This window comes from Micropterus dolomieu, linkage group LG13 (genome assembly GCF_021292245.1).
Source record: "Micropterus dolomieu isolate WLL.071019.BEF.003 ecotype Adirondacks linkage group LG13, ASM2129224v1, whole genome shotgun sequence".
NCBI lineage: Eukaryota > Metazoa > Chordata > Actinopteri > Centrarchiformes > Centrarchidae > Micropterus > Micropterus dolomieu.
In genome coordinates this window covers 5624653-5646799 of record NC_060162.1, presented here as the reverse complement: position 1 = coordinate 5646799, position 22147 = coordinate 5624653, and the positions used below count along the sequence as shown (strand labels likewise).

Sequence of the window (22147 nt, the reverse complement as noted above, 5' to 3'; positions counted from 1 at the left end):
GATGTGCACACACAGATTAGAAGATCAAGCAAAATAACAAACACTCTAGGCGGACCACCCACCTTCCAGACATTTAGTCTTTAAGTCTGTCCAGCTGTAGCCTGTCAAATTTAATTAAAAAGCCTGGAAATGTTTTTGTCCGTCACAAATTAAATGTTAATATATGCTCGACTACAGTGGCGACCCTGTTCTTTGCAATAGTGGATCAGGATTAGTGCTGCGGGATTAGACAGAGGGATGATAAAGATAGAGGCAGATGTCTAAGACGATGTAAGGCTCTTTGACAGACAGATTTAGGCAGCAGAATCTTGAAAAGGCAGGAAGGGGAGACAGGCAGGCGGGGAGGCAGGCAGCACCTGGAGCCTTCAGCCCACCAGCACCGGGGGCTTTCCTCTGACCAGCTTTCCTCGGGCCGGAGGCTGACGCTCCCTCTTTCCCCACCCCAGAGCGAGAGGCCACTGAGGGGGCTGCACAGAGGCAGGAAATGAAAGAACGACAGATCGGGAAAGATAAAGATAGAAAAAGGAGGGAGGACATTGGAAGATTCAGACAAACATGCTTTGGAGAATCAACCTGCATTAACGAGACATAAATGCTTGTAATAAATCTGTCAGGAAGTATCACAATGAAAGCACCAGAGAGAGATTCATCCAGGCGAAGTTTCTTTGTTTTATGATGCGAGTTGAACGGTTCGACCTGTTGCAGAAGCTTCTCACTGGGACTTATAACTCGGCTGGTGGCGTTTTGCTGCACACCTGAAAGGAAAAGCACGGAGAAAGACATGTTGAGCAATGGGTTGTATTCAGGGTCCAAAATTAGCACCAGCCGTCAGCCAAATGCTGGTCAAATATGCAAATGGCTGCTAAATTTACTTTACTCACCAGCCAAAAACACAACGGTAATCTATTGAGTGGCTGGTAGACTTTGGGCATTCACAAGCCATTGGCTGGTGGACAAAAAGTAAATTTTGCACCCTGGTTGTATTGAACCAAGTAATACATGAAAGGAACTGTTATTATTTGCTTTCTTGCTGAGAGTAGAGACACTAACAATTAGCTTAGCTTAGTTTAGCATAAAGACTGTAAAGAGGGGGAAACAGTTAGCATGCCTCTGTCCAATGGTAAAATCAGCACAAGAACAAACTAATAATTACAAAAAAAGTACAGGATTGAACAGCTAATCAAAGAACCAACTAATTGTTTCAGCACTAGGTCTAAGTTTTACCTCCATCTGGAGTCTGTGTCTGTGGATAATCTCAGGGTGGGAGTTAATTCATATTTGGGATCTTGATGTTAAGATCAAGATGGGGATTCTAGGAGGGTGAGTTAGGTTTAAACACATGTACAGTTTGTCAGGCACACCTAGCTAAAACCAGTGCGGTCTGATTCAACACCCCTGCATCAAGGTTACAATAAAGAAACAGTTTTAGAGAGGTGTTGATTCAACTGTATGATCATTTTTGGAGGCTGCAGTTTGTGGTGCTGTTCAATTGTACGGAGTTATACTGAGTGGTGGTTTGATTTTTTTGCCCACCCCATTTATATCAATTAGGCTAAATAACACAAACACAAGCAATTTAAACAACTGAACATTATAGTCTTCATTGAGGGAGGATTTATCGCAGGACTGCAGAATTAGACAGAAAAAAAACATTTATTTCCATAAAAATATAATGCAAAGGTGCAACGAGGTGCAGGTTTTACTGGGAGTTATATGATGGATAATATCTTTCATCACTGCGAGGTTGTGAGAGTGAAGACTCTCATTTAACTCTCAGCAGGATAGCAAATAAGTGTATTTTCCAAAATGCCAAACAACTACTTTAAAATATGAAACTGACGCATGAAGTCAGGCTCAGTTACCGTACCGCTGGGCGTGTAGTTGATGAAAGCAGCAAACTCTGAAGCCAGTTTCTCATCGCTTGCAAAGGCGCACACGCAGGCATAGAAGTGAAGGCAGGGCTGTGACGTGGCCGAGCCGTGAGGAGGATGAGAGTTGGTGGATCCGCCTGTTCCGTCGACACCAGGTTTACTTCTTCTGCTGCTGCTGCTGCTGCTAACCTGACAGGCGCAGTGGAAAACGGCATGTTGCTGCTCTCTGTTCCTTCTCTCGCTCTTCACAACCTCAGACAGCCCGCCTGCACCTACAGTGAGATGCAGCAGACCCAGAGGATGCTGTGAATCTGTGTGGCACTTAACCACCAGGGTGTCTTTGGCAACGCGTTGCACCAGGGGCCCTGGAGACTCAGTGGCCAGCCTCCACAGCTCCTCCCTGGCTTGAATGGAGGCCTGCAAACCCTCCAAGACGGAGCTCTTTAAGGTCAGCGGGGTGGCCCTGCTCCCACACTCGATGGCTTGCTTGATGTGGATGCAGAGGCTGTCGGACGACTGTTTGGAACTGGCCACCGCCGATTCTGACTCGCCCTGATTTGACCTTTGACCCTGCCTGCAAGAAGGCAAAAAGCAGCGGCCCAAGTTGATGCGGGTGAGAAGGGTTGCTCCGTCGCCTGTCGCTATAGCAGTATCAGTGGGAACGAGTTCAACAAAGCCCAGCTGCGTAGCCGTGGCTCCTCTTCCTTTATGACACACTGAAAAGACCTGCACTCCTCCACCTGAGCCACCAACCAGGACTCCTCCTCCTCCGCCCTTGTGCTCTTTCCCCCCTCTCTCCTCACTGTCTATTATCACTTTCACCACCTCCACGGCACATCTCTTGCTGGTCCTGCCTGCCGCTGAAGCACTTCTGAGGGAAATCCCACAGGCCTTGTTCTTACAGCTAAGCCCGCGGGTGCCGTTGTAGACGCCGCACTGTGGACACTTGCGAATGCCCCGTAAGGTGGCCCGGCCCAGGTTGGAGAGGAAGGCGGGAGTTGCGGATGTGGTCTTTCTGCTGTCTCTCTGCTTTGCTGCCAGAACGGCCTGGGTGGTCGAAGTCTGCGGGGCGGAGAAGGAAACCAAGCTCGATGAGGAGGACACAGTCACTTCAGTTTCCATTTTTTGGGGCTCTCTTTCACTAAGAGTTTAGCTGGAGATGAGGGGATTCAAACCTTTAAAAAGTGGGAAAAGGAAAACAAATAAATATCTGTGGAGATCCCTCATTTACTGGTTTATTTAACGGGGATAATGCACATTAATAAACACTGTCCGAAATGCACAGAGAGGGGCGCGTATATGCTCTCAATATCCGTTTAAAGTGCCACATTAAAGGGTTTTATTTTTTCAACAATGTTGTTTCCCTTGATCAAATGTTCAATATATTTTTCCCTGGGTCAATATGTTACAATCACCCACCTACAGCTTATAACCTACTGATGTTATTACTTCCTCTGTGGAAGACAGTTTTCTTCCTCTCTTCTATTACTTTTGCAATTTGAACTGTGAAGAAAGCCATTACCAATCATTACAATTAGTAGTTAGTTTATACCCTGAAGATAACCTAGAGATAAGCCACAGTTAGCCAAGAAGCTATTTGTCAGCTGTAGTCCCTGAACAGATGTTACAGTCACTCTAAAAATAAAATATAACATTAAAATGACGTTAAGCATGCAGAACAAAAAAAAAAAAGAATATTAAAGTAAATGTAAAAACTATACAGTCAGGTACTATTTAAAAACATGCTACACTGAGGCTCATAATACAAAACAATAAAATGTGACTACATATCTTGAATCAAAAAAATGTTTTTTCTTACAAAATAAAAATGAAATATTAAACTTTATTTATTGCCTTCTTAAGTTTTTGCTACCACTGTACCAGTTAAAATGCTTTGCAACTGCATCCTGCTGCAAATATGTGTGACGTGCTAAAGTTCCGGCACCACCTCGGTGTAAACGACAGCACCTGGGTCACACATTATCCAACTGTGTGTGTTTCTTAAAGCAAATGTTCAAACTACCTGTGATCCGCTTCTGTTTGGTCGCGCTCGGCTCTGCTCTGGCCTCCAATGCCGTCTCGACCGTCGCCATTCCTCCTTACATCCCGACAACCGCATTGCGCCTGTAACGACACTCCCCATTGGTCGGAGGCGATCACGTGGGCAAGTAGGTGCGGCCTCACTTTGGAGCGCTGGATCATGGGAAATGTGGTTTATATAGCTCGGCTAGCAGCTTGAGTTTCCATTAGTTTTCAGGTGTTTTATTGTCGATATTGGTCTTTTTAAAAGCAAGAAACTAAGAAAACGTTTTTATAATACATCAACTTCCACTGTATTTGAAATATTATTAGGTATTTTGTGTTGGATTATATTTAATAAAGCCTGTATCAGCAGTGGAATGATAGTAAATACATACAAGTACTGTACAGTACAAGTACATCTTCTTTTGTAGTTGTACTTCACTTAAATATCTCTATTTTATGCTACTTTATACTTCTAATATACTACATTGTACCTTTTACACCACTATAATGATTTGCCAACATAAATTATACTAGTTGCTTTGCTAGCTTGCATTCCTTACAGATTATTAATACAAAATATAGCCTAAATCAACTAATACATTATGAAGAATTAAGCTACCCAGCAGTGTAAAATTAGCCATGTACATACAAATACAATCATTATAATACATAAACATAAAACATAGTATAATTGAATGACAATACTTGTGTTCTTTGTTTTGAATGCAAGACTTTAAAGCGTAACAGTATGCACTGCTTTACTCTTGATTTTTAGCTCATTTAGTCATGGGTCAAAGTATCAACAACAGCCTCAGCTGTATTTTGCATTTCAAATAAAAGAAAGTGACAACTGTATATCAATCTCAGATAATTAGCTACTACAATATAAAATAGCTGATTTCTCCAAAGGCTGAACATGTACAATTTCAAATCAACAATAGATACTGTCCAGCTTAAGTTTCTTTTAAAAGGAAGATTCCAGTTTGAGGTTTATCTGTTGTTTCTGCCTTAAAGTATCAATGAACATGTTTTATATTCAAATGTTCCATGTATTCTTATTTCTATTTTATACAGATAATCTCTTAAGAAATATCTTACATGGTTAATACTATTATCATTATGGGTAAAGATAGTATTTAACTGTACGTTGACACATATATTTACTGCTAGTTTAAGACTGTTGTAGCCTTGCTGTTTGTGTTCTTTTTTGTCTATGAATTCACCTTAATTGTTCCTGCTTGTATTTACATCATACAGGTAAATAAAGTTTGGCTGTAGCAAATGTTAGCATGCTTACATGATCAATTGAGATGGTGAACAGGTTAAACATTACGCTTGCATGTGCTACATTAGCATGTTAGCATTGTTATTGAGAGCACACTAGCATTTAGCTTAAAGTACCACTGCCCCAAAATAAAGCCTCACAGAGCTGCTAGCATGGCTGTAGACTCTCATACACATAGATGTTAATTCCTTTTAGTTTAATCATTATTCTGGTCAACAACTGCTTATAACCACGGATTAACCGCCTTTGGGGTCCCTGGGGCAAAATCTGTGGTCCTATATTGACCATTCAATTTCTCCCATTTCTCTCTCTCTCTCTGTGTGTGTATATAAAAAAAAATACTTGTTTTAGCACAGATGTATTTAGTTGAATAAATGCCTTTAAACTATGTTTGACTCAGGGCCTTTTCAGAAGATGGGGCTTCAAGATCAGCTAATAAGGCAGGGGTCACCTTATATAAAAGTTTTTCTCAGTAATTCATTGTCTGTTAATCTAGTGACTTTTTTTTGATGAATTGATTAATTTGAGGTCATTTGTCAGAAAACAGTGTTCACAGTCCATCCAAGTCCAAGATGACAGCTGGAGTCCGACAAACAGTCAAAAAAACTAAATATATTCAATTTAGAGTGATATAACAGAGAAAAGCAGCAAGTCATTACATTTCAGATGTTGAAACCAGTGAGTTTTTTGACATTCAATAAGAGCTGTTAATCACATAACATCTAACTTAAGTCCAATTAAAATAACTGTCTTGTAACTTTTGTTCAAGAAACATTCAAGGACGGAGTTTTTTTTGAAGGTCTAAATGGTTTTTAAAAATTCACTCCAGCCAGAAATACATTCAGGTGGAGAACTAAATACTCAATGTTTTTAATGGCACATTTAAATATAAGTATGAACACAATGGCATTTAATTTAATATTCAAAGCGGTTTCTTGTCCAACAGCACAAGACAAACAGCGTATTGTACTATAGAGAAGAAATTATTGATCCATAGCAAATATTCCATTCCAAAGCTTCTGAAAATGCAGATTTGCTGCTTTTCCTTGTCATATATTAGGGTAAACTGAACATATTTGGGGTTTGAAATTTTGATCAGACAAAACAAAACATTTGGGCTTGGAGAAATTGTGAGGAGCTATTTTTTTGTAAACTTTATTTTGACATTTCACAGACTAAACAATTCATCATTTAATCCTGAAAATAACCAGCAGTTTTAGGCCTGTACTTAATCCTGAAAATAAGATCTCACTACTATGTGACTTTCAGATCACGTACGCACATGAGACTTCTACAGGAGTGCGCTGTAAATAAAAGTTACCACAATAAGCAATGTTGTGTCAAACCCTCCATTCCCTGTGCTGCACTCTCCACCTGGTTTTCAAGATGCGATTCAAACAGCTGTTTCAAGCATCAGCATTTTAATGGGACAAAGCAAAAACTCAAACCATGTTACTGAAGCATCAACAGAACTTCTCTCGCCAAAACATAGGTTGAAAACATTCTTAGGCACCGCCTACTCTTGGATGATTTTTGGTTAAATTAAAAGTAACTCACTGATAATAAGGCAACACAACGGATTTTCCCAACTATATTAAAAACGATGGTGGCCACAGTGCAAAAATCTGATCCTCGAAAGGTTGTTTCTTAATCTATAAAAGCAATTGTTACTGAGGTTTACAACAGAATAACTTAAATTATGCATTACTTGTCGATCGAAAGACTTCTGCATTGCATGGCAACGCTGCTTATCCTCCAAGCCTCTGGAAGAGTCAAATGTTGCACTACTGTACACGGACCAGCACAGGACAGGGGTGCTACTGTCAAACAGCTGTTTCTGGAAGCCATTACCCAACCAGAAGCTAGCAGGCTTCCTTAATTAACATGTTGTCTTTATACAGATTCAGTACAATTGAACAGACTGTTACATAAAGCAGACTTCCAAAAGGAAATTACAAAAGAAAGTGGAATGCAAAAAAAAAAAAAAAACCTTAGTATTTCAAATTTTGTGAAAAGATAACCTTAAGCAGTTGTGCAATATCTGTCTGCCTGTAAGTAAGTAAGATAAGAGTGGCAGTAATCCCTGCAATTGATTGGAGATATTGAAAATCTAATTTAAAAAATAAAGTTGACAGTTGACAGCCACTTAATGTTTTATAAACAAACATAAAAAAAGGTCTCACGTGTCACATGATTCGATGGTGTCACTGCAACATTTCTTTATAAGACAGTCCCGAAATGAAACAGAAAAACAAAAAAGGCAAAAAGCTCTTTATACAATGTCAGCATTTTAAACTTGCTCAAACCCTCCCCGCCCAAAAAAAAGAAAGACAATGACACTTGAAAATGACAGCCCAAAGAAAAAAAAAAAAAAAACAAAACAAAAAAAAGATGGCGCAGTCCTTTCTGTTTCAAGGGAAGATGAACTGGACGTTGTCGTGTGTGTAAAAGCATCAGTTCATGCACACACACACACACACACGCAAGCGCACACACACGTTTCTCATCCACAGACTGGATTCTCGGTCCATTCGGTCCGTTCCGGGAGATGAAGTGAAGGAGCGCTGCAATTTTACATGTTTTGTGGTGTCCACTATTCCTCAACCTGCCTACATCTAACTCAGAGACCCTCCAACGTTTCACAGAATGACTTGAACTTGCTCGGACTTGTATTTCACTTCGGTAACAGGTGGACACGACCACAACAGTCAGAGAAAGAGGTTCCAATTGAGAAGAATTAAAAATCGCACCCCTTAATCAATATATTACATTACTATGGACTATCGAGCGCTTTCTGTGACAAGGTTGGAAGCCTCTTCTCCCTGTGTGATTGTTAAACATTGGTATAAAATTCTGCCCTTGCTCTTTGGCTCTGGGTGGCTGAAAACAAACAATACCTGGTGTTTACTATATTTTTATTTAGCTGAACAATATTTCCTTTTAAACTAAAATGTGGCTGTGCTAGAAATATCTTGACACGGTCGTATAATTTACATTTGGCCAGTTATCTGCAGGCATTACAAAAATACGCCAAACAATAAAATGGGCCCAGGAATGCAAGGTGCATTAGCGGTGGCTGTTTTTAAAAGTGTTCTGAAGTGGGTTGTTTTCTTAACACTTGCAGGTTTGGGCAGTGGGTGAGTTTATGGGCTGGTAAGGTTGATAAAAATGGCGTACCGGCCTCCCTAACAGAATAACTTTGTGTGGTAAGGGAGAGAGCACATCTAATGCACTCCTTTCCCCACCAGAGTATCATCCGTGTGGCTTTAGAGGCTTAGAGAGGACTACTGTGACCAGTGATCAGTGGGTGTGGTAGCCCGCAGTGCCCATGCCAGCCTGGTTGGTTAGCACCGTCCCGTTGACTCCCTGACCGGCCTCCACCATGCTCCCGTTGCTCACAGCGCCCACGCCAGTCCATCCAGCACCAGCATGTAAATGACTGTAACAGCAGAAAGAAACAACAGTTTGACAAATGGAGTCGAATTAAAGGGTAATTTCGGTATATTTCTATACGGACCTTCATTCCCCATGTTTGTGTCTCTCTGTGACTATTTGGGAAACATTTTTTCCCCAATTGGCCCAGCATTGAGCGAACACTGCAGTCGGCGGCACCGTAACAGAACTGCAATGTAATCCTTGTGGGTTACATCATGGTGCCCCTCGATAATTATTCATCTGGCATTTTTAGCAAAACAGCTCCTCGTAAGTTAGCAATAACTTCTGGACTGGATTGGGATCAGCACACTGATTTGCATGTAGCCCGGAAAAACAAATATGGACTACAGACAGATTTGTGATCTGGCCAACAGAGCAAGATATATGTGGATAAGCATAAAGGAAAGTGTTGCACTGCATTTTGATTTCAAGGTAAAAGGTTGTTTACTTGTTATTATACAACACAAGGTCGAATAACAAAACAAAAGTTTCAAGTTCCTTTATGCTACACACGCGCGTGCACACACACAGAACTTAGCAGATAATTAAGTGTATTAAAATATGTTAACATTTAAAATAAATAAAACAAAAGGCTTTATGCACTTATTTATATTTAAAAGCTATTTACATACATGTTTATCCATATATAAGTGTAAACAGAGACAGTAAAGCCTGATTTATATTTGTGCATTAATGTGTAGGCTTCAAAGCTCCGTTGTGTGTTTGGGTCCTACAAGTCAAGATTGTTTTAGACATGTTGAAAAAAGTTTCAGTTATGGTCTCCTTTTCACTAAAACACATCTAGCTAGTCATTTCCACTGCAAACCTTCTGTACACACACACACTCTCTCTCTCTCTCTCTCCATCATAGCGAACAGGGATGCACCAAAAAACCATTGCATGAATTAAATAGTCAGAATGTGTTTTTTTATTCAGTGTTTTCCGCAGGATTTGGAGAGACTATGGCGGGTGGTTCTGAGGCCAAAGAAGGTCCGGTAAAGTAAATTACATGTGTCCATTTACTTTTAATGTACACAAACAATGTACTTTCTGTGAATATAATACAATTAATGTTATTTCCATCCTGTATAGAAACAGGACGTTGTCACATGTGTATCCTTGCGCTAAATTCATAAAGTCCGACCCAGTATGATACATGTTGTATGTGGTTCTCGTCTCGTGCAACATGAAGACTTCACAGCCTCTCTTCAGGTAGGACTCTCATACTGCAACACTTGTCTTTGTAAAGAGAGAAACTGACAGGATAAAGTCGCTAACCTGCCTGTCAGCTCGCTCGGGGCCGTTTCAGTGGATTTACCATACAGGCTTGAAAATGAGTGCGCTCCAAATTTAGGTGCTGCTAGCTTAATCACCTTCTCATAAACGAGTGACAGAAACACTCAAAGCGGGTCAGACCGTTTGTTGCCTTTTCAAATCAATCCGCCACAGATGGAGTGGATGTCGTAGGAGGCAATTCAGCAGAACAGTTTCTGCAAACGGCGATTCTAGCATCTTTCTTGGACACTTTAAAATTGCTGCCACACTGCCAAAATGTCAACGTTATTCGGTCTTTTGACTTATTAGGCTGATTAATTTCAGTTGCCGGACACTTGGTGCATCCCTATTTGCAAATGAAACAATGCAAATGCAGCAACCAGCAAACCAACAAAATATATTCAGCAATGAAACAAGGCCGACCCTCCTGCCATTGCTTGTATCACAAAGTTAGTAACCACCACATTGTTTCACTATGGGAAATTTAATTACAGCACAAAAGGCCCTCGTTTGTTGCACCCACTTTGTTTTGCAGTGGTGATAGCAACTGGCCTTTTTGAAAAGGAAACAACTGCAGCTACAACGATTAATCGATTAGTTAACTTTTAAATTAAAGGTTCAGTGTGTAGATTTTAGTGGTATCTAACCAATGACTCACTCACCGCTCACCCCTCGCTTTCCAAGCGCAGAGGACAAGCTACAGTGGTCGACGAGCTGTCGGCTCTTGTGCTAAATAATGCGTGTGGTCTTCTATTTGTCCAAATTTCACTTCTCCTCTTACTTCTAATAAACCAGACGACGACTAATACTACTTCTTATTCGTACATATTCAACGTAGTGACGAAACACGCTCTGTAGAGAAGTTTGTCCGTTTAGGCTATTGTAGAAACATGGTGGCGCAACATGGCAACTTTCATGTAAGAGGACTTGATGTGTGATAAAAACATAACGGTTCGTTATGTAAGATCTTCACACACCACCTAAAACATAGTTGCATTTCGCATTTCTGTCAATATCTCAATATGTTTGAGTTGTGGACAAAACAAGACTTTTCAGGACGTCATCTCGGGCTTTGGAAAACATTTACCATATTAGACCAAACAACTAATCAATTATACAAAAAAATAATCGCTTAGTTACAGCCATAGACTGTATATAAGAAATGGACGTAGTCATTGTGACGTCACCTGTTGGTTTGTGGACTGCCGTTTGAAGCCTCGACAGGGCGCCGCCATGTCAAGTTTTTGCAACCAGGAAGTGCATGGAAGTGACAACACGGCGGAGCTAACGGCCGTGTGCGGAGCTAACTAGCTTGCTTAGCTAGGTGCAACTGTAACTCACGTTAACTGTCATTATAACAGGGCGGATAACTTTGTCTAGAGAACAACAGTCTTAAAACTAAAATGTACTCACCAGAGAAAGTGAACAACCAACTCCTAATAAGCTTTTCAATGGCGCAGGTTAAATTTACACAGTGTCGAGGGTACGAGTCGGCTCTAGCCTGATTGACAGGTCGCTATGATAATGACTTGTCAATCATAGATAATCATCTAGTTTCAGCCCTGAAACATACTCTGCTTTGTGTTCTATTTTAAATGATAAATAAATAATATTAAATAATTATTAAATAAATAAATAAATGGGACCATAATTTACTAAGTGAACATCATTTTGTATTGAAGGAGACTTGAAACTAGCGACTGAGACCATAAACTCATCAGGAAAGTGTTTACTGGGTTAATTATTCAGCTGAGAAGTAGGGTCATTTTCCCATTATTTCTAATGGAGCCGGACTTCTTTTTGCAACCAGAAGAGTCGCCTTGGTTGCAGCCCTTCTGTCTAACTGTTCTAAAATCCTGGGTTGTCTCTGGTACTCACTTGTAGCCTTGCTGATCCCAGGTCTGACCGTAGACACCATAGCTCGGCACCTGCCATCCGTTGGGCACGTACTGACCCATCTGCTGTGTGTTGCTGTACCACTGACCCCACTGACTGTAGGGCTGCGCTGCAAAGCTCACCGTGTTCTGCTGACATATAGAAAAATATTTTAGGAGGCAGAGTATCACATTGCACCAACATCATACAGTCCAGCACTGTAGCAGTCCAGCACCAGGGATTTGATAATGTAAACAAACAAACTAAACTATTGGGTTTGGGAATAATCCTGGTGCGTACCTGTGGCATCTGTACCGGCTGAATGGTGCTAACCATGTCTGTTGTTTCTTTGCCCCAGTAACACTTAACAATATAGCCCTCTATGGATGTGCCATTGACAGAAACAATGGCATGAGCTGCTGCTTCATGGGAGTTGAACCTGCACACAGAAAAGAGTCCAGACTATTTAATATTGACTCATCCTGCATACAAGTGAAACTCATGTGAGACAGTTAATAAATGGCTGCCAGGTCAATCAGAAAGTCAGTTTACCTCACAAATGAGTAGCCCTTGTCTGGGAAAACTCGTATTTCCATTATCTGGCCAAAAGGTGAGAAGGTCTGTCTCATGGCTTGCTCTACAAACAAAATAAATATATTATATTCCATGATCAAGTAGTGCTTTTAAAGCTCCAGTTTAATCCTTAACACAAACTCTGACTCACCTGTGAGACCTGTTGTGACTCCCCCGCAGTAGACGGTGCAGTTGCTGGGGCTGGACTGGTTGACCACCTCGTCAAAAGATAGCTGCTTGGAATTGGTTGCTAAAAGAAAACAATGCAACAGTTTATTTAATTTGTTGTCTTGACTCAAAATATTTCTCTTAAATCTGTTATTATACAACCGCCTGCCTTTTTCACATCACACATTTTGACTTGTCATAACAGGAAAAGCAGTGGTATAAATAGTGACATACTGATCTATTCAGTGTGACAGTGAGTCAGCACGCCAAAATAAAGACAACGTAAATAAAGACTAATTAGTTTGGCAGGTATTTGGTCATAAAAAAAACAAAGTATTTCACAAATGAAAATGTTGACCTTATGATGGCGCTTCATGGGAAGTCAGAGGATCAACAAAGTTTTACAATTCATCCTGAGGGTCTGCACATAATGGCAACATAGCAGTGCATAAAGTAGATGTTATGCAATAGATTCTTTTAGTCTGGGTTAAGCCTACTTTAGTCTGGACCAGCCAACAGACACAGTCATCCCTAAAGTTGTGCATGCTCATAAAGATATAGTCCACTGATGAATCTTTAAAGGAGACCTATTGTGCTTTTCCATATTTTGACAACAGACAACATCTACAATGTTACAATGTTGGATGTTCATGTTAAACATGGCCAAAGCTTCAAATAATGAGTTGGGGCTGGGTGGTTTGTCTAATTGTCTAATTTTATATCTCTTTTGAAATTATATCGGTATGTACTTCATACCAATATAATTTCAAAAGAGATATAAAATTAGACAATACCGTTTATACTGATATAGTTTGATGTTGAGTTAATTAATGTGTTTCCGTAAAGTCCTGCCAGAGTTTGCTCGTCTCTCTCCCTCACCGCACAGCCTTCTAGTGAAGTGGTGGTGGTAATGCACAGCAACACAAAAGAGGTTAACCCTGTCTGCCAGCTGTACAGCTGTAGGGTTAACCGGTCGACATGCATATAAATCAATAACTTAGGTTTAGGCACACACTCGGTGATGGTTGTGGTAAGGGTAATTGGATTCAGGGGGCTGTCAAGAGTAAAAAAGCTAGCTAGCCAGTCAGCCAGCTAGCTGGCAGTATCAACGTAAACAAGGGTGGCATGGCCGCTAAAACAGAACTACAATATAGGACTAGAAAAGCAGTATAATAGGTCTCCTTTAAGTTAATTACTGCGCACTTACTTTCATTTGTAGTTTTAGGAGCAGGCTTCCTTGTGGCCCAGTTGGTCCTGATCTGCCTGCCTCCCAACCACTGTCCTCCCATCTGCTGTATGGCATTCTCTGCATCCTGATTATACAGAGGAAACGTGCAAACTCCTGTGTCACCGACACCAAATACAAAACATCTCACTGTATAAACACTGACTTCGTAAATAGTAACCAGAACCTACTAATGTTTTCTCTGTCCTCTAACACATGGGTGTTATTGACACACTTACCCATTTGTTGAAGAAGGAGACAAAGCCATAGCCTTTAGATTTACCTGTGGCCATGTCTTTCACCACTCGACAGTCCCTGTGGACAAATGCACAATAAGTCAAATTAATTATTAAATGCATGATATTATTAAGCAAATACCTCTATAATGATGTTTAATTTAATGTACAATACAACTCAAGTTTTATACATAAAAAGGTTTTGGGTTAGGTGTGTCATAATTTACTAAATAATGTTGTAATGAAACTAAATCAAACGTTTTTTTAACGTCTTAAGTAGGAACTAATGGGCTTAGGGCTGAAAGCCACAGCTCGGTGAAGTATTGGGTAAAATATTGGGAGACAAACAAACATATTGCATGTTTTTGTGTCTTTCGTGGATTTTGTTGACCTTAAGAAAGAAGACTTACAATGTTCATGAGAATACACTTACGATATTTTCCCAAATGGAGCAAAAGCAGCTTTTATGTCATCTGTGGTAATCTCGGGACTTAGATCTCCAACAAAGACGTGGAAGTGACCTAAAAAAAACAACAACATACATGTTTGTAGTTCATGCAAACAATACTTTAATGTGATGAAGGCCCATTTATAGTTCTGGCTGCACTGTGCTGAGTTTCTTCTTCTTTTTTGTTGGTGTATGCTACAACAAACAACGGCGACTACAAGTGAGCAGATCATGTTGGAGTTGGAGCTGATCGAACTTGAGCAGCAGTTACTTTTAGAGAAATTACTAAAACGCAGAAACGAGGGAAGGCGTCAGAGGAGATGGTATGTACGACTTTTGAACCAGTGCAGGCAGAAGGAGGAGGAGGACAAGGCGGAAACGCAAAGGAGAAAATATGATGCTACCAAGCTGACCAATCACAGTTCTTGTGACGTGTAGTTACATTTTTGGGGAGGTGCATGTCAGGCTACAGCGTACCTACAGCATAGATTTGACACAGAAGTATACATTTGCCTTAAGTTTATTGTTTCAGGTATTATTATTATACATCTCATTAGTTGCACTTTATTGTTTAATCATTTTTAAAAACTGTATCTGTGCTTACTTCGTATACTGCATCACTATCCATGTTTCCTCCAAAATGTCGTTTCCATCCGCTACTGTTATTCGAGTGTTATAAGTTTCATCGACATAAAGCTGTTTAAACATGCTTCAGTTAAACCACCGCAGAAGACATGAAGATGTAAATAAAAGACCTCTCAAATAGGTGGGGAAAACGTAGAAAGCATTTCCGTATGTGATGAACGTTACATTCTCCTCATCGCTTCAAACACATTAGATGTTTTCGTCTCTTCAGCAGACGTTTATGTCACATGCTTAATGTATGTAATGATTTTTAATCTGTCTCTACTGCACTGTGTAGTATTTTCTTTCGACACACCAACGTTGCCACCTAACCCCAAGCCTAAATTCTTTTTGTTGCAATATTTCAACTTGTTTCCCCTCCTGAATTTACACTGATTGTTTTTGTATCCGCAAATTTAAAATTAACTAAAAAAACAAAAACAAAAAACAGATGGACGGAAACCCACCTACTGAGAAAAGGCAATTTAATTCTCCTTTATATCGAGTACTCAATAGGTAGAGAACATTTTCTACCTTGAACCACCTTGAACCTGGAGGAATAAACCATTTTCCATGAAGAAACTATGTAACCTTGAGATCTTACTACTCACTGCTTGTGTCTTTCTTTTGGCTGGTTGGCGTCGTGGCCCAGTTGACCTTGACCTCCTGCAAGAGAGACAGATGTCGAGAGCAAGAAAAAAAAAAAAAGGTGAGAAGTGAAGTTTGCTTGCAGAAAAGAGGAAGATGCTTTTTCTTTGATTAGAGGTTTTGTCACTCACTCTCACACACACACACACACACACACACACACACCAGTTTTACTTAGGTTATATTTTGTGATTGAGAACTTTTTTTTTTAATAAGGTGATCTCTGAATGCCACACTTCGGTTTCTTAAACCACCACTACAAATTAGTTTATCCATTGTTATAGTCTTATTTTACATACCTTTGCATTGATTAATAAAACAGTAAAATACAGTGGAGTAAAGGGATATTAACTTCACCTTCATAATCAGGAACATTTCAGTCTCAGTCTAGTAAAAATTTGGAGCAAAACTGTAGGAAGTAAGGTCCAAATAACAAGGGACTTACAAACAAGTGATTTTTACGAACTTGTTATACTCCTCAAATGGTCCTTCAATACCTGTTGAGGATAAAATATTTTCAACTGAATATATTTCTCTTGAAGTTGCTCTTATGTGGATTCTATGTGGAAATAACTTTGCAAAAAGAACACATAGCAGGAAAGACGCAAGAGTACAGAAGAGCATCAATTAAAGTAGATCAAAGAATGTCACACTTAACATGATTACACGGCAGGGCTATGTTAAATCAATTCATACAAAGATGGCAAACCCACTTAAGGAAAAATCTCAATTAAAAAACAGACAGCACAGCACAATGAAGTTACATTAAAAACTCAAACAGCACTTTACATCTATGTAATACACAATGTAAGATATCAGTTTATTATTAGGTATGCCTGCAATGTAATCTGCCTTTAAAGCTTATAATGTTCGGTATTTGTTGCCACAGTGTAACTAGAAATATTTAGTGTGTTCACACAGAAAGCGATGGGAAATCTTTCCATCTAGCGCGATTACATACAAATTCAATGCAAAGAAACAAATTGGGACGACATGAATATTCGACTTCAGTGAGGGGCTTGCAGAGTGTTGTGTGGGGAGGACCGGGGCGGAGAGGACGGACAGAGCTGCTGCTGCTCGCCGAGACGAAGATGCTAAGTGACTGTGAGCAGAGCTGCGGGGCAGAGCTGGAGCTTCTATGGATGAATAAACACCCAGAACCACACCGGATTCTGCTCTGATCCGGAGCCGTTTACCGTCGGGAGGAACTCACATGTAAAAATGTTCTTTTTGCTTTTGGGTTTAAAAAGTGGACTTATCTTCACTCTCACTTCTCAACCTGTCTGCAGCAGTGAGCTATGGAGGACACGACCTTCACTGTCGTTACTGTAGCCGTCTGTGGGCACCCAGAGCTCTGTGATACTTCATATTTATATACATTACATATTATTTATTTATTTATTTATTAATCAAAGACAACTTCCGGGTAAGTTCAGAAAATGGGTGTGTCTTTAATTCCAGCTATCGTCGTACTTTACTATGAAACAAGTTAGCACTGCATTGCTCTGATCCCAACTCCATTTAGACAACAAGCATTTTAAAAGTTGTTTGCTTGTTATCTTGCGGACAGACCTGACAAAGCATGAATTCATACGTTTAACAAATCAGTATCATCATGTAGGTATTTTGGCATCATTTTGGGCAGTTTTTTGCAATAAAATCACAATCACATGTTTATTTTGGGTTCATACCGTCTGCAGTAAACCAGATAAGGGGGAATATTGTACGGGTTGTGTTTACTCATGTTATTTGTGAGGCAGAAATTTGCTTCTTTTTCTGTGGGAACACACTATATAACACTACATACTAATTAATTGAGGCTTTTTAAAGTGCTTTTATAACCTAACTGGTCAAATGTTAGGTTAATTGACAACTATCATTATTTTAGGTCATTTTAAAAATAAAAATATTTCAAAAAACTGGTTCCAGCTTCTCCAATGTAAACAGGTTTTATAAAAACATATTTTTAAAAATAAACTAAATATTATTGGGTTTGAATGTGTCAACTTGGGCCATTTTATAGACCAAACATCGATTAGATGAGAAAATACTTGACGGATTAATTAGAAAACAGTCAGTAGTTGCAGCCTAATGAACGATTGAGTTGATTTCTTCAATTATTAAAAAAAAAAAAAAAAAAAAAAAAAAGGGAGGCCACACGAGTGCAAAAACAGAAAACGTCAGCTTGTTTGGTGAGTGCACAAAAGTTATTATGTTGCACAGATCAGAGTGTGTGTGATGATGGCAATATTGCTAAAATAAATATTTAAGTATTCATAGTCTCAGTGCCTGTGCAAAACATAAGCATGGGTCTAAATTAAAATCACATAAATGGTGTCAATATTTAATAAACTGCATCAGTCTGAATCTTGTCCTTCAACTGAATGTGCTTTTATTTTCTCTTTGTACAGGAATGAAAAGGCAGAAACACTTTTTACTCACTTTTTGCCTGCTAAACCTTCCACTGTGAGGCACAAAAACACATAATACGCCATAGCAATCTAGTAATTTATGACTAATTACTCTTCATGTTTTGAATCCCTGAGAATAACTTACTGGACTATCTAATGATTTGTGTTAATACCATGAGAAAGCAAGAAACCAGGAAACAACTGCAAACAAAAGCAGAAGCTGACATGGCGAGTATTTAGACGACATGTGTTTAGGATTCTGATACTCCACAGCAGTAAGGTTACAGAGATTAATGCCTAGTGTTCCCACCCCGCTCATTTCAGATGGGAATAAAACAAATTAAGTGAAGTGGAGCAGGAACAGGTCAGTAAGATAAGGTTCAACAAGATAAATACAAGAAGAGGGTTTTTCCCCAGCTGCTTTATTTCAACCCTTCCCACCCCAGCCTTGCCTTAGTTGACTCACCCAGGAGATATGATAGCTTACCTTACCCAGTATTTTCCGACCATTCATGGCTGCAATTGTGGCAGTGGCATGTCTATGTTCATAGAACTCCACAAAGCAGTACGGATCGTGACCTGCTGTCTGCAGTGGACAGGAAACAAATATTAAAGCCCAACTGAAATCACATTTAGCCCTCCCTTTTCATAGATACATATGTCAAAGATTTTTTTTAAAATATTGTTAGTTTTTTTTTACTATAATAAAAGAAAGAAAAAATGTATCTGGGGAAATATCAGAAATGTTCCTTTTGGTCTCAGTCAAATGGAGGTGCGAGTCGTTGTCTGTGTGCGATTGACAGGACCTGGCAGGTTGCCAGAGTGTCGGTGTTACAGAGGAGGGAACTAAGTATACAGACTTGCACTGTAACCTACATGTCATGGGAAAACAACATGTTAGCAAGTGAAAACCTCCGAGTCTGAAAAGTGAAACCAGTGCGGAAGTGCCTTAAACATGCATTCTTTCTAATGGCCAGCAGGGGCGTCTGCACTCGTTGCAAAAAGAAGTTAGACTGCATTTGAGTCTATGGTAAAACAACCCTACTTCTCTCCTGATTTATTACCTCAGTAAACACTTTCCTAATGAGTTTATGTCTCAGTCGTTAGTTTCAAGTCTTCAATACAGCACGATGTTCATTTACCAAATTATAGTCCCATTTAGAGTAAAATAGACGATAAAGCAGGGTATGCTTTGAGTCAGGGCTACCTTGTGACGGACAAGTCGATACCGCGGTGACATGTCAATGAGGATAGAGGCTATTCATATCCACGGCACTGTGTAAATTTAACCAGCACCGTTGAAAAAGCATATCCGGAGTCGGGTGTTAATTTTTCTGGTAAGTACATTATGTTTTTAGCCTGATTTTAGCTGGCCAAACCTAATATCCTGGTTATTATCACAGTTAACATGACTTACACATGCACCTTGCTAACCAAGCTAGCTAACCCCACCCTCTCGTCCAAATATGGTCACATCCGGTTCCAGGAGGGCAAAGGCCAAAACTCGCAGCTTCAAAAACGGTGGTCCACAAACCAATGGCTGACATCACGGTGGCTATGTCCACTTCTTTTATATCTTTATACAGTCTATGCATATTAGTGATACTGAAGAGTAAGGACCACAGCAGCATCAAACTAGACTGAAGTGACATATACAGATATGTTAACATGGTGTTTGATGTGCTGCATTGGAGCAGCTTACTAGCTATACCATCAAATAATTTTAGTTTCTGATTTTTTTTCCACAAAAGGAGAATATAGACAGATTTACAGAACAGATCCAGTATGCTGTAGTGGACAAAAATACAATTTCAGTTGGTCTTTAAGTCAATGTCATCATTATGCAAGTCTTTGTAAATATAATGTAATAATTCAGCATTAAAATGGGAGGATGCAATACTACTGGACACTGCAAAAAGAGTTTGGATAAACAGGATGAATGTCAGAAGAGATGAGCAACTAACTAAATCAGATCACAAGGGCGGGAAGCAATGTGTTTATGTATGAATTCTCGAAGGGAACACTCTTGTACGACAGCTGTCTTTGGATTTTACTGCCAAAGAGGCATGTTGTAATGAAAACTCCTCCTCAGGCAAGATATACAGTTTTAAAAAAAAGAAGAAGATGACAAATGGACTCACATCTACTATCATTTTACAGCTCTTGCAGGGTCCAATCTGGCCAAACAACTCCAAGATGAGAGCCTCTGTCACGTCCCGGGACAGATTCCCCACATACCTGGATACAGATACACAGACAAAAAAGTACTAATCAGTGATTTATGACATAACTGGTGATCAAGCAGGCCAGCGTTTCCTCCAATTCTTACTATGGTTATATGAAAATCCAGCCTGGGACATAAACTTTATTCAATCTGTGACTTGTTCCTGAGACACTCGATCTGCAGCTCTGGGGAGTTTATAAGATTGTTTTTGTTTACACACATGCCTGTGCAGTCTATCTGTCTAGATCACTAGGTATAGGGGTGATCACCTTTTTTGCTTTACGTTTGAAAAGGTAAGACTACAGTATTTTTCAAGTGTGTTGTGTTTTGCATATATTTACCTAAGTTAGCCTCTAAACAGCATTGTTTTATCTGCCTGATTACATTTGAGCTAAGTTGCTTCCCTTTCCTGTAGTTGTTTTGAGTTGTGTAACATTCGTCTATAAAATCATTTTAAACCCATCTTTACACAACTTCTGTTGCAATTCAGCGCGTTCTTTGTCTTTAACTCTTCCTATAATAAAACCTGATGCTGTTATTAAAAAAAAAACTATTTCAAGTCAACCTTCAGGGTTCAAGGAAAATGCGAAAATCTCAAGATAAAGACATCTCGAGGCCGTTCATAGCAAATGCTTCTGTAGTCTACATTTAACAAGAAGACCGTCAGTCCAACAGAGTGCACCTAGGGACAACAACATTATTGAAATCTCTGCTCCTGAGTCCTGACCTTGTCCTTACGACGCTGCTGGCCTTAAATAGAATTAAGTTAATCTTACCACGTTACAAAAATAACCAAAATCAACATCAGTCATAGCCTTTGTTAACGCTTAACGAGGTTACTGGTAACAAAACAATCAATACAAATATCTCCCTAGGCCTGTGCAACAATGATACAATCGCCTGAGTAACGTTATGGACCAAACTCCATAAAAAAGCTGCCACTGCACAGTTTTCCTGCACATCGTCAGACTTACTCGCAGTCTAGATCATGCTCTGATACAAGCGGCTAATATATGCAAGTCATTATTTAATTCGGCATACACAAGATACACTAAACGGTGTTTTTTTGTAACAATAATTTGACTTTTAACACCGTTTTGCCTTGACGAGCAGCGCAAACGAACAGACGCGTTAATTTAAGATTTTTCTGGAATTAGCTAGCTAGCATTACCTAACGTCATTACGATGCGTTTAGTTTTTATCGAAAGCCCACGCAGAACCCACATATAATTGTTGCATTTTTTTTTTAAATGAGCCGTAGATCCAGTCTCTCCACAACAGACAAAAAGGGACGTTTTTAAAACGGAGTGCGCCCTGTAAAATACGCCGCTACTGAATGTTAGCTACGTGACGATTGCAAGTTAGCTAACGGTAACGCAGACACACACTTACAGGGTTTTGGGCAGGTCATCGTCCATTCTGTTTAACTTGCTGGCCGAGAACAAGTCGCAACCCTGAGAGCAAATCCACGACTGTCGCGGGCCGCTGCCTGTGACACCGTCAAGTTATTTTATTGCGCAGTATAAACAGATTTAGCGCCGCTGTTAGCTCCAGAGTGAACAATGGGGCAGCCGACAAAGATGGCGGAGCGACCGGGGCCGAAACGCGCATGCGCATTAGCTCAGCCAAAGGCAACTTCAAGGCATATTACAAAACACTGTCAACAGAAAATTACATAAATGTTAGTTTTTGTTTTGTTTTCCATAAAGAATGTGAAAGGTACTTGCGAGCGATTAAACTAAAGACAGATGCTCATTTTAATCACTTTATTTCGTTATTTCAGTTTCGTTATTACTAATACTAATACTAACTACTACAAGTTAC

The 22147-nt window shown here is 39.8% G+C and overlaps 2 protein-coding genes across 3 annotated transcripts in view; both read right to left on the bottom strand.

Moving 5' to 3' along the window:
• lg13h2orf42 (linkage group 13 C2orf42 homolog) overlaps window positions 1–4030 on the bottom strand; it is a 30602-nt gene extending 26572 nt beyond the window's left edge. Inside the window, exons 1-3 of the mRNA XM_046067763.1 lie at window positions 3895–4030; window positions 1868–3046; window positions 636–755 (exon numbers count right to left, since the gene is read on the bottom strand). Coding sequence (XP_045923719.1) covers window positions 636–755; window positions 1868–2993 — 1246 coding nt within the window. The 5' untranslated portion in view covers window positions 2994–3046; window positions 3895–4030. The remainder of the gene's footprint in view (window positions 1–635; window positions 756–1867; window positions 3047–3894) is intronic.
• Window positions 4031–6585: 2555 nt separating this feature from the next.
• On the bottom strand, window positions 6586–21927 carry LOC123981666 (nucleolysin TIA-1-like). 2 transcript variants are annotated; one of them, XM_046066693.1, is made up of 12 exons: window positions 21716–21927; window positions 20241–20337; window positions 18587–18685; window positions 15652–15706; window positions 14402–14489; window positions 13972–14047; window positions 13715–13820; window positions 12491–12589; window positions 12319–12403; window positions 12067–12205; window positions 11770–11918; window positions 6586–8620 (listed from the first exon to the last, which is right to left on the bottom strand). In XM_046066693.1, the coding sequence occupies exons 1-12, from the start codon at window positions 21739–21741 to the stop codon at window positions 8482–8484; spliced, it is 1158 nt and encodes a 385-aa protein (XP_045922649.1). In that variant the 5' UTR covers window positions 21742–21927; the 3' UTR covers window positions 6586–8481. The 2 variants fall into 2 exon arrangements, with proteins under 2 accessions (XP_045922649.1, XP_045922650.1); XM_046066694.1 differs by having other exon boundaries at window positions 11770–11915.
• Window positions 21928–22147: the final 220 nt, after the last annotated feature.